This window comes from Physella acuta, unplaced genomic scaffold (genome assembly GCF_028476545.2).
Source record: "Physella acuta isolate Inbredline_101_S28 unplaced genomic scaffold, ASM2847654v3 ptg001328l, whole genome shotgun sequence".
NCBI classification, from domain to species: domain Eukaryota; kingdom Metazoa; phylum Mollusca; class Gastropoda; family Physidae; genus Physella; species Physella acuta.
The window spans coordinates 602,177-617,500 of NW_026732843.1; the positions used below are offsets into that span (position 1 = coordinate 602,177).

Consider the following 15,324-nt stretch of genomic DNA (forward strand, 5'->3'; position numbering starts at 1 on the left):
TTAAAATGTGCAAGAAATACAATTAAAATAATCTTGTCTGTGTGATGTGTTTATACTTAAAAGTATCATACCATAAAAGGGTAGGTGAGATTGAGAAAGATTAAACTTTGTGTATAAATGTGTTGGTGAACATTAGGAAAGTGCAGCAAAACACTACATAACCATATACAAAGTAACAAAGGACAGCGAGAATAGAGACACTATTTGACAATTTTAGCAAATGTAATCATTACTCAAAGTAAATTCTAACTTATGTCTGCCACAGCTAAAAGCACTTACTTAATTGTCCTATCTCATCCGGACCAGAATCGTCATCCATGTATTTCTGAGCTTCGTCAATGTACTGCGACTCATCGTCATATTCTGTCGGCGAGCCTGACTTGGTCTTGGCGATATTCCTAGGTGATTCCTCTTCCTCATCATCATACGGATCTTCTTCATTTAATAAAGGACGTCCCCGATCGTGGTCTGTGCTGCTTTGATGCTCCACCTCGCGATTCTCTGTACGAGATTCCCCGTTTAGAGATACAGACGGCGAAGAAATGTGATCCTTAGTGCCTGGTTCGGTCTCTTCGCTTGCTTCATTGTATGCCTCTTCAGTTTGGCATGCGGTTGTCAAAATACGCTGCATAATTTCCTCTTCAAAATCGTCTACGACAGAAGAAGCAAAGTCTCTTTTGGAGCCTTTCCGACGGCTACTGGCACGCACATTACCTGCCCCAACTTCAGTAGTGGACTGTGTTTGAATATCCATTTCATCCCACAGCCGTTTGAAGTCTTCCACTACGTCGCAAGCCACGTCGTAGCGGGATACAACTTTAGCTTGCATATTCTGTTCTATAACTCCTTTATTTTCAAACAGGTCGTAAAAATAAAACGCGGTTGAACCATCTTCCCCTAAATGTATTACCTTATTGTTTTCTCTAATGACAGTACCAGTATCACCAATAGAGCTATAGTAAGATTCGATCAATGACTTGAATTTGTCGATAGCATCACCTTCTGACACAGCCCTTGAATTGAATTGACCGCTCCCTCCCCTATCGTTGCTGGTCTCGTAATTCTCTCTGGTTAGGCAAAGGTCTGATTGAATAAGATCTCTCAGAAAATTAATAGCATTTGTTAAGCGGTCAGCGCTTTCATCTTCAGTGATGTTTTGGGGGTCAACCCTTGAAAGTAAAGAGTAAAGTGTTTGTCCGATTTCAGTGTAAAAACCTTCAGGATTATCATCATGACATATCGTTTGAACTTTTTTTGCGTTTACGAGTCTGTGTGGACTAGCAGCATCACCCGTGCTACTAACATTTTCCATGATTCGAGCTTTTGACGGGCTCGGGCTTTGCTCTGCGCTGTATGCTATCCCTTTGAAAATCGCTTTTTCGTAGCTTGTGGCTTTATCCATACTTGTGACTTTTGACAGGCTCCGGTTTGGCATTGCTTTAATTGTGGTTTCTGCAAAACTGTCTTTTTCTTGGCCTGTGGCTTTTTCCATACTTGTGACTCTTGATGAACTTGGAACTTTTACTTCGCTAATTTCATTTTCGGTAAAACTGGCTTTATCCTGGCCTGTGGCTTTATCCATACTTGTGACTTTTGACGGGCTCGGGCTTTGTACTGCGCTATACGTTGTTTCTGCAAAAATGGCCTTTTCCTGGCTTGTGGTTTTATGCATACTTGTGACTTTTGATGGACTAGGGATCTGCACTCCACTAAATGCTATCTCTGCAAAAATGGCTTTATCCTGGCTTGTTGGTTTATGCAAACTTTTGTCCTTTGAGGGTATTGGACTTTGCAATGCATTATTTTGATTTTCGGTAAAAATGGATTTTTTATGGCTTTTGGCTTTGTGCATACTTGTGACTTTTGATGGACTACGACTCTGCACTCCACTATACCCTGTCTCTGCAAAAATGGCTTCATCCTGGCTTGTGGTTTTATGCATACTTGTGTCTTTTGAAGGGATTGGGCTTTGCACTGCATTATTTGGGTTTTCTATAAAAATGTTTTTTTCTTGGACTGTAGCTTGATCCATACTTGTGACTTTTGACATGCTCGGGCTTTGTACTGCGCTAATTGCGGTTTCTGAAAAACTGGCTTTTTCTTGGCTTGTGGCTTTATCCATACTTGTGACTTTTGATGGACTTGGGACTTTTACTTCGCTAATTTCATTTTCTGAAAAACTGGCTTTATCCTGGCTTGTGGCTTTATCCATACTTGTGACTTTTGACGGCCTCGGGCTTTGAACTGCGCTATACGCTGTTTCTGCAAAAATGGCTTTATCCTGGCTTGTGACTTTATGTATACTTGTGACTTTTGACATGCTCGGGCTTTGTACTGCGCTAATTGCGGTTTCTGAAAAAATGGCTTTTTGGACTGTAGCTTTATCCTTACTTGTGACTTTTGATGGGCTTTGGACTTTTACTTCGCTAATTTTGGTTTCTGTAGAACTGGATTTATACTGGATTGTGGCTTGATCCATACTAACGACTTTTGATGGACTTGAGACTTTTACTTCGCTAATTTTGGTTTCTGTAGAACTGGCTTTATCCTGGCTTGTGGCTTTATCCATACTTGTGACTTTTGTCGGGCTCGGTTTTCGAACTACTTGATTTGCAGTTTCTGTAAAACTGGCTTTTTCCTGGCTTGTGGCTTTATCCATACTTGTGACTTTTGACGGGCTCGGGCTTTGTACTGCGCTATATGTGGCCTCGGCTAAAATTGTTTGATCGTGGCCTGTGGCTTTATCCATACTTGTGACTTTTGTCGGGCTCGGCTTTCGAACTACTTTATTAGCAGTTTCTGTAAAACTGGCTTTTTCCTGGCTTGTGGCTTTATCCATACTTGTGACTTTTGACGGGCTCGGGCTTTGTACTGCGCTATATGTGGCCTCGGCTAAAATTGTTTGATCGTGGCCTGTGGCTTTATCCATACTTGTGACTTTTGTCGGGTTCGGCTTTCGAACTACTTTATTTGCAGTTTCTGTAAAACTGGCTTTTTCCTGGCTTGTGGCTTTATGCATACTTGTGATTTTTGTAGGGCTTGGGCTTTGTACTGCGCTATATGTGGCCTCGGCTAAAATTGTTTGATCGTGGCCTGTGGCTTTATCCATACTTGTGACTTTTGTAGGGCTCGGCTTTCGAACTACTTTATTTGTAGTTTCTGTAAAACTGGCTTTTTCCTGGCTTGTGGCTTTATCCATACTTGTGACTTTTGACGGGCTCGGGCTTTGTACTGCGCTATATGTGGCCTCGGTTAAAATTGTTTGATCGTGGCCTGTGGCTTTATCCATACTTGTGACTTTTGTCGGGCTCGGCTTTCGAACTACTTTATTTGCAGTTTCTGTAAAACTGGCTTTTTCCTGGCTTGTGGCTTTATGCATACTTGTGACTTTTGACGGGCTCGGGCTTTGTACTGCGCTATATGTGGCCTCGGCTAAAATTGTTTGATCGTGGCCTGTGGCTTTATCCATACTTGTGACTTTTGTCGGGCTCGGCTTTCGAACTACTGTATTTGCAGTTTCTGTAAAACTGGCTTTTTCCTGGCTTGTGGCTTTATCCATACTTGTGACTTTTGACGGGCTCGGGCTTTGTACTGCGCTATATGTGGCCTCGGCTAAAATTGTTTGATCGTGGCCTGTGGCTTTATCCATACTTGTGACTTTTGTAGGGCTCGGCTTTCGAACTACTTTATTTGCAGTTTCTGTAAAACTGGCTTTTTCCTGGCTATCGGCTTTATCCATAATTGTAGCTTTTGACAAGCGCGGGCTGTGTGCAGCACTAGTTGGTGTTTCTGCAAAACTTGTATTTTCCAGATTTGTGGCTTTATCTTTACTTGTGACTTTCAATGGGATGGGGCTTTGAACTGCACTACTTTCTGCTGCATTTTGTACACTGCTCACACTTTTGACCGCAAATTTTTTGGAGGGATGGCTTATTCTGTTTTCATATTCAATATCCGGAATTTGCGATGACGTTCTATTACTTGCAGTGTCAGTGCGCGCATTACTTTCAGTGACCACCGGCTCTGACATGTCCTCACGAACAGTCGAGTCAATGATGCTTCTCGATTCATCATTAACATTGTAGGCAACTTCCTCTTTGCCTCTGGTCTTGGTTTTTTCTTGGTCATCGACGTCGTCTAGATTCATCGGTCTGGAACTTCCCGTCATAGGAGTACTCACTGCTTCATCTTTATTGGTTTCTGCCGTTACATTTCTGCTTGTCTCGTCAATATGAGCAACCTTTAGATGATCGTCTTCTCCATCATCATAAATTGAAGACGCTAAATTATTCTCAATTTCATCGCTGACCCGATGATCAATTTGAGACTTGTCGCTTTCTTTGTTATCGTAACTACGCTCATTTTTATCCCGTTCAGGGGTCAATGTATCTGTTTTACTGCGATTGTCCGCCGCCGTTACGATTACACCCTCGTATGATTCTCCTCTTGACTCCAGCGGTTCCGAACGTCTGCCGTGTACATCTTCATCGCTCTCTATACCTTCTAAGGGAATTTGATGCATTTTTCTGTATTCTATAATGTCTCTAGGATCAACTGTGATCTTCCTATACATAGGTCTTTTCCTATCCGTAGCTTTTGTTTCGCCGTCATTTACCTCATCATCTGAAAGAACGTTGGGTTGTGCTAAAGACTCTGGTCCAGCGTCACGCATCAAGTCGCTAGTACTGCGCGGTAGGCTACCAGAGGCTGATGCATCAGCCATGTAATCTTTAAAATCTTTACGGACATCACCGGAGAAGTCCGAGTTACAATGCTTGTAATTTTCTTCAATGGCATCTCTAAAATCGTCCGCCACCAAGCAGGTAACACCTGACCTCAACATCTTGTTGTATTCACGTTCATCGTGTTGGATCATTTCATCCTCATCTCGCGTGGACGTACTCGCGTTCTGGCATTCAGTTGAAATACGAAAGGGTTTAATGGCATCAATGCATATGCGGCCTGACGGGACTGCCAAACATCCCGGTAAACATATGTCGCAGCCTCTTGGCGTGCATGTTTTCACTCCCAGGCCCCCCGCTCTATCGTCGTAATGCCTAGCTAATCTAGACTGACAGTTCGAATCTTCACAGTAGTGTGGTCCCATCAAGCGCTGATTGGCAAACTCCAGCCTTTTTTCACATTGGATCACCCCTTGTGACAATAAAGCGAGAATTCGATTCGCTTCACAAGAGTCACAACATCGACTACTAGCCCCGACCAAACAAACTTCTTCGATTATATAGCGCGGGAACGATGGCGTTTGATGTCTTTCTTGGCATCTATGATGACCCACATCTTCGACATCTAAATGTTTGTTTGGGTTTCCTTTCCTTCGATCGATTTCACTTGTCGGTTGCGTGTCACGCTTGCTGGTTGAAGTTTCCTTACTTTCATTCATTTTATTATCCTCGTGATGAGCTTTGATTCTCTTCTCCTGTTGGTCATCTATTTCCTGGTTCGCTGATCTTTTTGATTTTTTTGAAGTATCCTGGTTGCTTTTGACGTCACCTGAACGGGCCGTACCATGTTTGCTGCCAGGTATATTCTTTTCATCATCTTGATGCGCTACAGAGGTACCCGAAACCTTTCCCGAATCACTTCCTAAATGTGAATTGTTCAAATTGATTTGACTTTTCTGACGTTTTACAACGGTAGCGTTAGTTCTGTCCTCCTTGTCCTCTACTTCTCCAAGCGTAATCACCGAGCCTAGTTGGTCATTGGGCTCAGAGTTTTCTATTTCAGCTTTTCTTTGTTGTGTTGGACAGTCGAGTAAAAATGTTCTATTTTCTTTAACATCAGAGAGGAAATCGCTCTCTTCGTCGTCAGATGCCTCTCCAGTTTTATCGTTAATTAAAGTTCTTATACCATGAACACATAGGTTTTCGTCATCAATGTTCCGTATATTATAAAATGAGTGGCTTGTGATCGCTGTCTTATTCATTGGCGTGGGCGCGGTTTGGGATTCTGATGAATCCATGCATAGTTTATCTATAGATCTTGTCAAATACACGTCTCCATCTTTATTGTTTTGCTCAAGCGGGCTGTAATGACGCACTGCTTGGTGTTGTATATTGTTATGAGTACAAACACTTTCTCGTCCACATCGTGTGCAGACAAAAAAAGAATCGCTGTCCGGTTTGATACTAGGACTTTTTAATGTCACCTTTTGACTATTGAGAGTAAGTTCTGCAGCGCAGAGCTGAGGATCTGGCGATGAATCGTCAGGATCACTTAAGCTCTTGCCGCTGTGCGAGCCAACCAGTTCTAGTTCTGATTCTACTTCTGATTGAGGAGACGTGCAAGTCTTGGGTGGGCCATCAGCCGCCGGCTTCCTACGAGAACTTTTTTTGGTTTTATTTCCAGACTCTTCCTTTTCCTTTTTATTTCTGCTCTTGTTTAAACTCCTAGTCTTGGAAAATCGACCTCCAACTTTGCTAACATAATTGCTAGACACTTTGCGTGCAGCTACGTTTGCTTTCTTCCTGTTCAGCTACAACGAAAGTATATTTTATGTTGTTTTTTTTTTTACTGGCGGGTTATAAGGGAGTACATGTCTTATAGAAAAATAGGCCTATACGTGTTTAATGTCTCTTTAGACTTACCTTCGCAGTTCGAATAGGCAACGTGTTCTGTTTAGTATTTCCTCCCTCAGCCAGGGTCGGGACATTGCCGATCACCTCTAAATTGGCTACTAAGGGGAGACCCAGAGCAAACAGCATCACTGATCCTGAACTCCGGTGCATTATTCCCTGGTCTAATTGACAACAATGAATATCGTCTTTATCTGGTATTGCAATAGTAATAAAAATTCTTGATATGCGTCTTCTTCAATTATTCCTGATCTTCGAATAAGCACCATATGATATTCTCGACAAAATAAAACAAGTTTGATACAGTTCTCATCATATTATAATTTTGAAACATATGAAAAAGTATCTATGTTAAGCTTATATAATACATTGGGATTAGAACGTTTAGATGGAGAAGCCAAGCGATAAACAGAGCTGTTCTTTTATTCACAAAAGCCAGATAAAGGGAAATCCGGAATTCAAAGAAATGTCATCCAGAAAATATATTTAAAAACGTTTTAATAACTAGCTTTTATGTAATAATGCACTAAAAAGGAGAAAAATTTAAAATGTCTTTAATTATATAATAATGAACTACTATTTAAATAACTAAAAAGAAAGACGTGGGTCGCGATATTATTTATTGAATACCTTTCTAGAATTTAAGAAACGACCCACGCTTTTATTTTTAGTTATGTTCTCCTTTTTTGTACTTTACAACATAAAATCGTGTTATTAAAATGTTTTTAATGCATCGTTTTCAGTACTTTAACATTAATATAGAGTTGCATGACTAAAAAACAATTGCGCACTAAATGAACATGAAAACTTTGTGTATATAGGACAAATTAATGAGTTCCTTAACCATAATTAAGGGGCCAATTAAGTCAAATTTGACGTCAGGTTTCATTGTTATCGGGTCTTGACCCACTTGCCAAGTTTCAAAGAAATGGGTAGGGATTAGAAATTGTTTATTTTTTTGTCCTCGAGTATCGGTCCATGACGACAGACAAAAGCAAGTTAAATAAAATAAATGCTTTAGAAAATTGCATTAAAACGTTTTAATAACAAGCTTTTATGTAATAAGGCAGTAAAGAGGAGAAAGTATATGCTTTTCTTAAAATATATAATAATACACTACTTCTTAAATAACTATAAAGTAAAGCATAGATCAATACCTTAAATAAAATTTAGGAAAAGACACACGTTTTCTTTATAGTTATTTAAATAGCACTGTATTATTAAGAAGAAAAACAATTAGTTTCTCATTTTTAGTGCATCACTGCTTAAAAGATTGTTATTAAAACGTTTTTTTTTTCTTTCAGTAATTGTTTAATACAATAGAGATACATGACTAAAAACTGTTGCGCACCAAATGAAGATGAAAATGCGTTTATAATAGTGCAGTAAATAGTAGGCCACCCACTTTATTTAGTCAACTTTAATTTATTCATAAAAATTAATTAGGCATCCAATTTAGTCAATTTTAATGCCAGATTGCTTTGTCATTGGGGTGTAACCCACGTGAAAAGTTTGAAACGAATCGGTCAGTTGAAAGTGCTCGAAACTTCGCTCGGCAGTTTCAATCTATGACAACAGCAGGCATATAGACGGACAGAGGGAGCAAGTTTAATAAAAGCTTGTAAAAACGTTTTAATAACAAGCTTTTAATAACAAGCTTTTATATAATTTTGCACTAAAAAGGAAAAAAAAATATTTACTTTAAGGTGTCGTCCATAAATGGCGTCACACTCGTAGGGGGAGAGTGGTGCTTAATTTTGTGACGGTGTGTGATGAGGAGGGGTGGTTCATATGGTGAGACGTCAAATTTGTGCATTATAAAAAAGCAATGACAGAAGACGAGTTTAAGCCGTTATTTCGCGTTTTAGAAAATGGTTTTAACACTTGTGATAGCAATTGATCAAAATACTCTATGTTGACAGAGTTCAGAAAAGATTTTGGAAAAATATCGATGCTTTAAGAGAAATTCAACAGCAATTTTGAGTAGGGGGGTTGTATGCTGAGGTGTGACGTCATTTTAGAGGGGAGCCTGGCTTTTTGTGACCTGTGAAGGAGGGGGGGGGGGGGTAAAAATCCTCAAAAAAGAGTGACGTCATTTATGGATGACCCCCTAATTATAATAATTCAAATTTTATGTCAGATTGCATCGTCATCGGGTCTTGACCCACATGCCAAGTTAGAAATGAATCGGTCAGTTAGAAGTGCTCGGAATTTCACTCGGCAGTTTTGGCCGCTTGATTAAAAATTATTAAGTTGATTAAAACCCCACTGTTGATAAATTAATCACAAAAATATAATTTTTCCGACAGTTTAGAAATATAGCTCTCCTAAAATTCATGTACCGAGATTTAGATTTAGTGTTATGTTCAGGATGCGGTTAAGGTTAAGTCATAGATATCCCGTTGAATTCTCATCAGTAACTATAGTTATAATATAAAGTTTTAATTTCAAACCTGACGGTCTATGGGGCAAGTGAAGTAGAGTTCACTTGTTTCTGTGACCTCGGCATATGAAGAGATAGTATGGTCAGCACTATGCCTAGCCGCATAGTTATAATATAGAAAAGGAGAAAAGTGTAAAACATGTTTTAATTAGTTAAAAGCCTTATTTGTGAATATTTTCCGATAAGGTAAAATAAAAAAGTGTATTATAGATGTCTAACATGTGACTGGTCTGTTGATATGTACAAGCTAAATTGTTCCATATACTTTAAATAGGTTTCCAAAGGCGCTGCAGGTATCTATATATATAAAGCAAAGTTGTCGGGTGCCCGATAGGGCACTTCCCGGCGCCGCAGGCGCTTCAAATTTGGCATGAGTGTGACTTGGGGCGATAGAACACGAGAGCCGGTGCCGGTTGGCCAACAAGTCTAAGTAGAGGGGTCAAAACTGACCTCGACTGACCGGCGCCTTATATGGGCTCTATTGCGAAAAAAACGACCCCCACCCCTTGAAATTTTGTGAGATGGTAGGAAGCCTAGATGTGTCACAAAAAACTCGCCATGTCCGAGAAAAATCTGAAAATGGGTCAAAACTGACCGGTCGTATTTCCCTATATATTCTTTGTATTTTATGGGAAAAACAGAAGGTAATTTCAAGAAAGATTTCAGGGTACTTACCCTCTACACATCAGGCTAATTTTTGGCATGCTCTTAGGTAAATGGCTAGGCCGTAGGGCAAACCTGTAGGTTTCACTCAAAGCCCTCGACGAGGGCTAAAAAGTGACCGCGAGTGAAATTCTCTTCATATGAGCTGTATTACGAAAAAAACTTTTGCCCGACGACCCCCTTGAAATTTTGTGAGGTGTGTTTTATGTAACTACAGGATAATTTCAACACATTTTAGGGTACTTGACCTCTGTATATCTGTCTAATTTTTTGCATGCACCTCTATATAAGAATATGCCGTATGGAAAAACTGTTGGTCAGACTCAAAGCCATCAACGAGGGCTAAAAAATGACCGCGAGTGAAATTCTCTTTATACAAAATATATATAAATAAATTGACGAACGATCTCCCTAATATTTTGTGAGGTCGTAGACCGACCCCGGAGGATAACAAAAAAAAACCATTATTCCCGTCGAAAAGCCCCTAGGGTTGTTAGATTTGTCCAGATGACGTATTTTTTTTTATAAACAATTGTTTGCGAAAAAGTAAACAAAGACATACTTCATTCCTTCAATTTTCAAGGGAGGTAACTTTTTTAAAATAATTATTTTTCAAACAATTGTATACTATATTAAACAGAAACAGAAAATGACGAAGTATAGCATTAGGTTCAGTAAAAAATTAAGTTGTTAATTAAGGTACGTATCCTTATTAAATAAGTTAATTAATTTTAAAAGTCAATGTAATATAAATTATGAGATATTCTGTCCATGGAACTTTTGTAGTTCTAATTCCATTTTAGTCATACATTTCGAACTTTTCAATACTTTCTCTGAAAATGGACTTTAAACAACAAAGAACAGCAACAACATGTTCTCTAAAATTAGCATTACTGTTTAAATTTAAGCATTCCACACCTCAGCCATCACTAAATAATTAAGTATTCAAATTCTCAAATGTTTTTGAAAACCTAAGCGAAGCTAGGCAGTATGCCTAGTAAAAACTATTTTAAAACAAGTTTTTAAATATAATTAGTAAGCTACTTGGTGGTCCATGATGCTTTGATGATTGCAGCTAAATTTTAGATTTTGTACATTAGGTTTTACTAATTATTAATGTGTACAACTTGATATAGAAGTAACTATGATATGTTCGATAAAAACAAAAGACGGTCTTATTAATAAAACTGCCAGTCGTACGTAGGATACTTTAGATTAGGTGCAAGGCTAAAGTCAGGATCAGTGACGTCACCAGTCGGGGGCGGAATGCGGTACGGGTGACACCAATTTGAGGGACGACACCAAGTAAAATATATTGTTTTAATGTCTTCTTCAGTAAAACAGCAAATTCGTACGGTTAGAGCAGTGCATTCAGCACACAGCAAATACCGGCATCGCTTTCACGCCTAACGAGGCGAGAGGTTTGGTGGTATACGCCTACGGTCGTTGATTGTGTTATGTTAACAATTACGGCAAGTGTTATTGTCTAGGATAGGGTTAAGCTTATGGTTTATGATTAAAGTGAGTTCTCTGGTCATGTCGAGGGTTAAAGTTGCAGTTTGGCTTAGTCTAGCAATAAAGAGGAGATTCCTCTTTATATCTAGCGATTCAGTGGGCACACGAAGAAGAGGTCATACGTTTCTTAACCTCGGCAAGAATCTTTAATATACCTGATACACGTACACAGTGTTATACATGTGTATATTTAGCTAAGTCAATTGAAGTTTCAGATGGGATGTGAATCAGTCTTGGCAGCAATGTTATAGTTTTATAGCATGAATCAAAATCCTACAGAACAGTAAATCTTAGGAATAAAGCTACGGCTTTATAGCATTAATTTTTCCAAAGATGTTGAAATGGTTAGAATAAAACGTTACAAAACAACTCTGGAAAACTTACAATATTTTTCTTCCTTTATCAGGGTTTTCTGTTAACATAAATTTAAAAAACCAAACACGATTTCATTTGTGTTTATGTAAAACATGCATATTTTACTCTTGACCTGGAGCAGCTAAAGTGTTTCTAGAATCATGTACATAATGTTAACCGCCAAAACCCGATGTCATTTTAGACATCCCAGACTTCATCCAACAATTCTATCCGGTATATCATGCATTCACTTATAAAATCGGGCACAGCAAATACCATCGGATAAAACAATCACTGTGTTCCAATATGCTTACAATATTGCTGGGGAATTGTATCTGCTTACTATATTTATATTCCTATTGAGCCACCTACTTTTGTTCCCCATGCTGTGTAATTTATATTTTAAAAAAAAAACATCAATTATTCAGTAGAACAAACACTATAACGTGTAGTCTCATTTTAAAGTTAAAAAGAGAATAGGCTTTGTCTATTTTACAAAATGTTAACATTATGAATCTATTCTGGTAACAAAAAAAAATGCGTTTTAATTATAATCTAACGAGCCGACCCGCTGCGTATCATACGCCGCTATTTAGTTTTTTTTTTTTTTTCTACTTTTAAGTAATTTATAATTTGTGAATTCGACAGTACCAATGCTGCCATTGAAAATATTTGCTTAAAAACACTAAACCCCCCCCCCCCCCCACGTGAAAGCAGCCTCCTCTTAGTTACCTCCTCTAAGTTTAAAATCGTTTCAAACTCAATTATCTGCCCCTAATAGCCGTCACCAAACCCGTCTCTATGATTGTAAAATGTAAACAGAGTGAACACCGCTCACCAGATCATGTGGGGGTGGGGTGGGGGTGGTAGTGATAGTGATAGAGAGGAAGAGAGGGGACTGCAAAGGCGCTTGCAGCTTGTTTTCTAACTGATCCCAGAAGAGAATTATATATTTTTATTTTTTTATATTTTTTTCGAGTTTTATGAATTTATCGATAAAGATATACATTTCTTCATATTTGAATAAAAGTTAAATAAATATGCTGCACTTAATGATGTTTTCATACCAGTTTTTTGTGGGTTAAATTGTAACCATCAGAGTGTAATTTTTTTTTTTGAAGAGACTACTCTCGGTTTATTATTGAAAGGTGTCCCAAGGGATCCAAAAAATTTTATTACTTGTGAATTTTTATATCACCATCAGAGTGTAATTTTTTTTTTTTTTATTTTTTTTTTTATTTTTTTTTTGCAATTAAGTGTAGAGGGTGACTGCGTGTTTTAAGGCAAGCCAAGCGTCAAATTTTGTGCTGTGTTATCTGACTGCTGAGGTGTTACCATTTGTAGTGTGTGTGGGTGGGGGGGGGGGGAGGGTTTGACGAACAGATTGCTGTGTGAGCGAATTAGTGGGAGGGTGAAAGGTTGGTATGTTCAAGTCGGTGTTTATGTTTAGATGAATGTTTAGTACCGACAGGTTAGGGGTGGGTAGGCGTGTACCTATCACGTGTAGGGATACAGTGGAGTTTTATTGATCAATAAACCGGGAGTGATCTCCCCTAAACTTTCTCGAATATTTTTATATAAAATAACAGGGGATGGGAACTCGGGCTATAGACATGATTTTTAATCCATTTTAAATACTTAAAGTTTTAAAAATAGAATAAAATCTCGTAGACAAATTAATTGCACACCAAGTGAACGCGAAATAAAAAAGCGCATAATAGTGCGCAATATTATTAGTACTTTTAAAATTTACATTAGTTTTTTGAGAAATCGGAAGTAGCGTAAATTACTACTTCCGGTCAACGGAAATTACTCAAAATTTAACAGAAGGTAGAGAATTAGATCTTTTACTTACATGTGAAATTTCATTTATCTATCTGAAATAGTACTCAAGTTATAGGCTTTTGAAAAATTCAAAGTAGAAAAAGTACCACTTCCGGTTGTCGGAAATCGCTCAAAAGTTGATACGGATCTACGATTTTGATATAATACTTATATATGAAATTTCATCAACCTAGCTGTAACGGTACTCAAGTTATCCTGTTTACACACGGACACACACACAGACACACACACACACACAGACATACGGATTGCAAAATTATGTTTTTCCGTATCAGTGAGGTGTAAAACGTCGAGATTTGTAAAAATCTCGATTTTTTTTTTTGCACGATTACAATACTTTCTCTATACTACGTATATACGAGAAAGTAAAAAAATTGGTGTTCACATAAAAGAGTTAGTAAAGTTAACGCAACAACTGTAAGTGTTAATTTGGTGATAATACAATGAATATAAAAGGAGTACGGGTCATTGGGGTCATTTGTACGTTGTGGACCAAAGTACATTACATATATGATAATAGTAATATAGTAACAAATGATAGCTTTACAATGTTTGTAAGCTTTATAAATAAAACAATACACAAAAAGCAACAATAGGAAAATGAAATGCCAAATGATAAATGATGCGACACAAAGTGGGGACATGGGGGTTGAGGGGTGGGAGTTACATTGATGTTGTTAGAAATGTATTTGGATAATACATCATTGTCACTGTTTAACATAGTACTTCATCACAGGGGTGGTGGTGATGGGGACGAGTGGATGCAGTTTTGAGGGGAAATTTGATATTGGGATCATGAGGTTTAGGGGCGGGGGGCGGAGAGGGTGTGATGAAAGGGGGATGTGTCAGTTCGATTAGGCGTTCCAGGTGGCAAAAGCAGTGTAATATGTTCTTTACGTTTTGGTGTTGTTAATTATGGTATATGTGTTTGAGTGCTGTCATTGTCGAGTCGTCTACGATAAATCAAGTCTAGTACGTGTCCCGTGAACTGTACCTTGTCGTGTTTTGCTTTTATTCTGCTGTTCCAAATAGTCTGTCTATATATAGCTACCGTCCTTGCTTTTTGCTCTAGGTCCGTCCTATCTCTTTGTATTGGGATTTTGTTTAGAGTTATGACTATATCGATATTGTAGGTTTTAAAAAATTTGGAAACGCTTCACGATTCTGCGTGTCATCTCTGCGCGAGGGCCATGCTAATCTTCTCTGTATCGTTCGAATTTTATTATATGTACTGCGTGAACAGTAGTGGTAGTGATAGTGATAGAGAGGAAGAGAGGGGACTGCAAAAGCGCTTGCAGCTTGTTTTCTAACTGATCCCAGAAGAGAATATTTTTTTTTAAATACTTTTATTTGCAATTAAAACAAGTACATCAACATTACATTTTTACTTTCTCGTATATACGTAGTATAGAGAAAGTATTGTAATCGTGCAAAAAAAAATCGAGATTTTTACAAATCTCGACGTTTTACACCTCACTGATACGGAAAAACATAATTTTGCAATCTTGTCCGTATGTCTGTGTGTGTGTGTCTGTGTGTGTGTCTGTCCGTGTGTAAACACGATAACTTGAGTACCGTTACAGCTAGGTTGATGAAATTTTATATATAAGTATTTTATCAAAATCGTAGATCCGTATCAACTTTTGAGCGATTTCCGATAACCGGAAGTGGTACTTTTCCTACTTTGAATTTTTTAAAAGCCTATAACTTGAGTACTATTTCAGATAGATAAATGAAATTTCACATGTAAGTAAAAGATCTAATTCTCTACCTTCTGTTAAATTTTGAGTAATTTCCGTTGACTGGAAGTAGTAATTTACGCTACTTCCGATTTCTCAAAAAACTAATGTAAATTTTAAAAGTACTAATAATATTGCGCACTATTATGCGCTTTTTTTATTTGCGTTCACT

General features: G+C 38.1%; 2 protein-coding genes and 1 non-coding gene across 5 annotated transcripts in view; 1 reads left to right on the forward strand and 2 right to left on the reverse strand.

Annotated features, from left to right (window-relative positions):
* LOC131958447 (ragulator complex protein LAMTOR5-like) overlaps positions 1-15,324 on the forward strand; it is a 182,498-nt gene that overhangs the window by 106,810 nt on the left and 60,364 nt on the right. The window lies entirely within an intron of this gene.
* LOC131958438 (uncharacterized) overlaps positions 1-15,324 on the reverse strand; it is a 33,981-nt gene that overhangs the window by 3,184 nt on the left and 15,473 nt on the right. The window contains exon 1 of one of the 3 annotated variants that reach the window (XM_059323479.1): positions 280-2,754. The exons of the other annotated variants lie outside the window; for them this stretch is intronic. Within the exon in view, the coding sequence (XP_059179462.1) occupies positions 280-2,749 (2,470 nt within the window). The 5' untranslated portion in view covers positions 2,750-2,754. Of the gene's footprint in view, positions 1-279; positions 2,755-15,324 lie in introns of those variants that run through there. 3 annotated transcript variants of the gene reach the window in all.
* LOC131958476 (U6 spliceosomal RNA) lies at positions 14,554-14,659 on the reverse strand. The gene has a single exon (XR_009389240.1). It is a non-coding gene; the product is annotated as a U6 spliceosomal RNA (small nuclear RNA).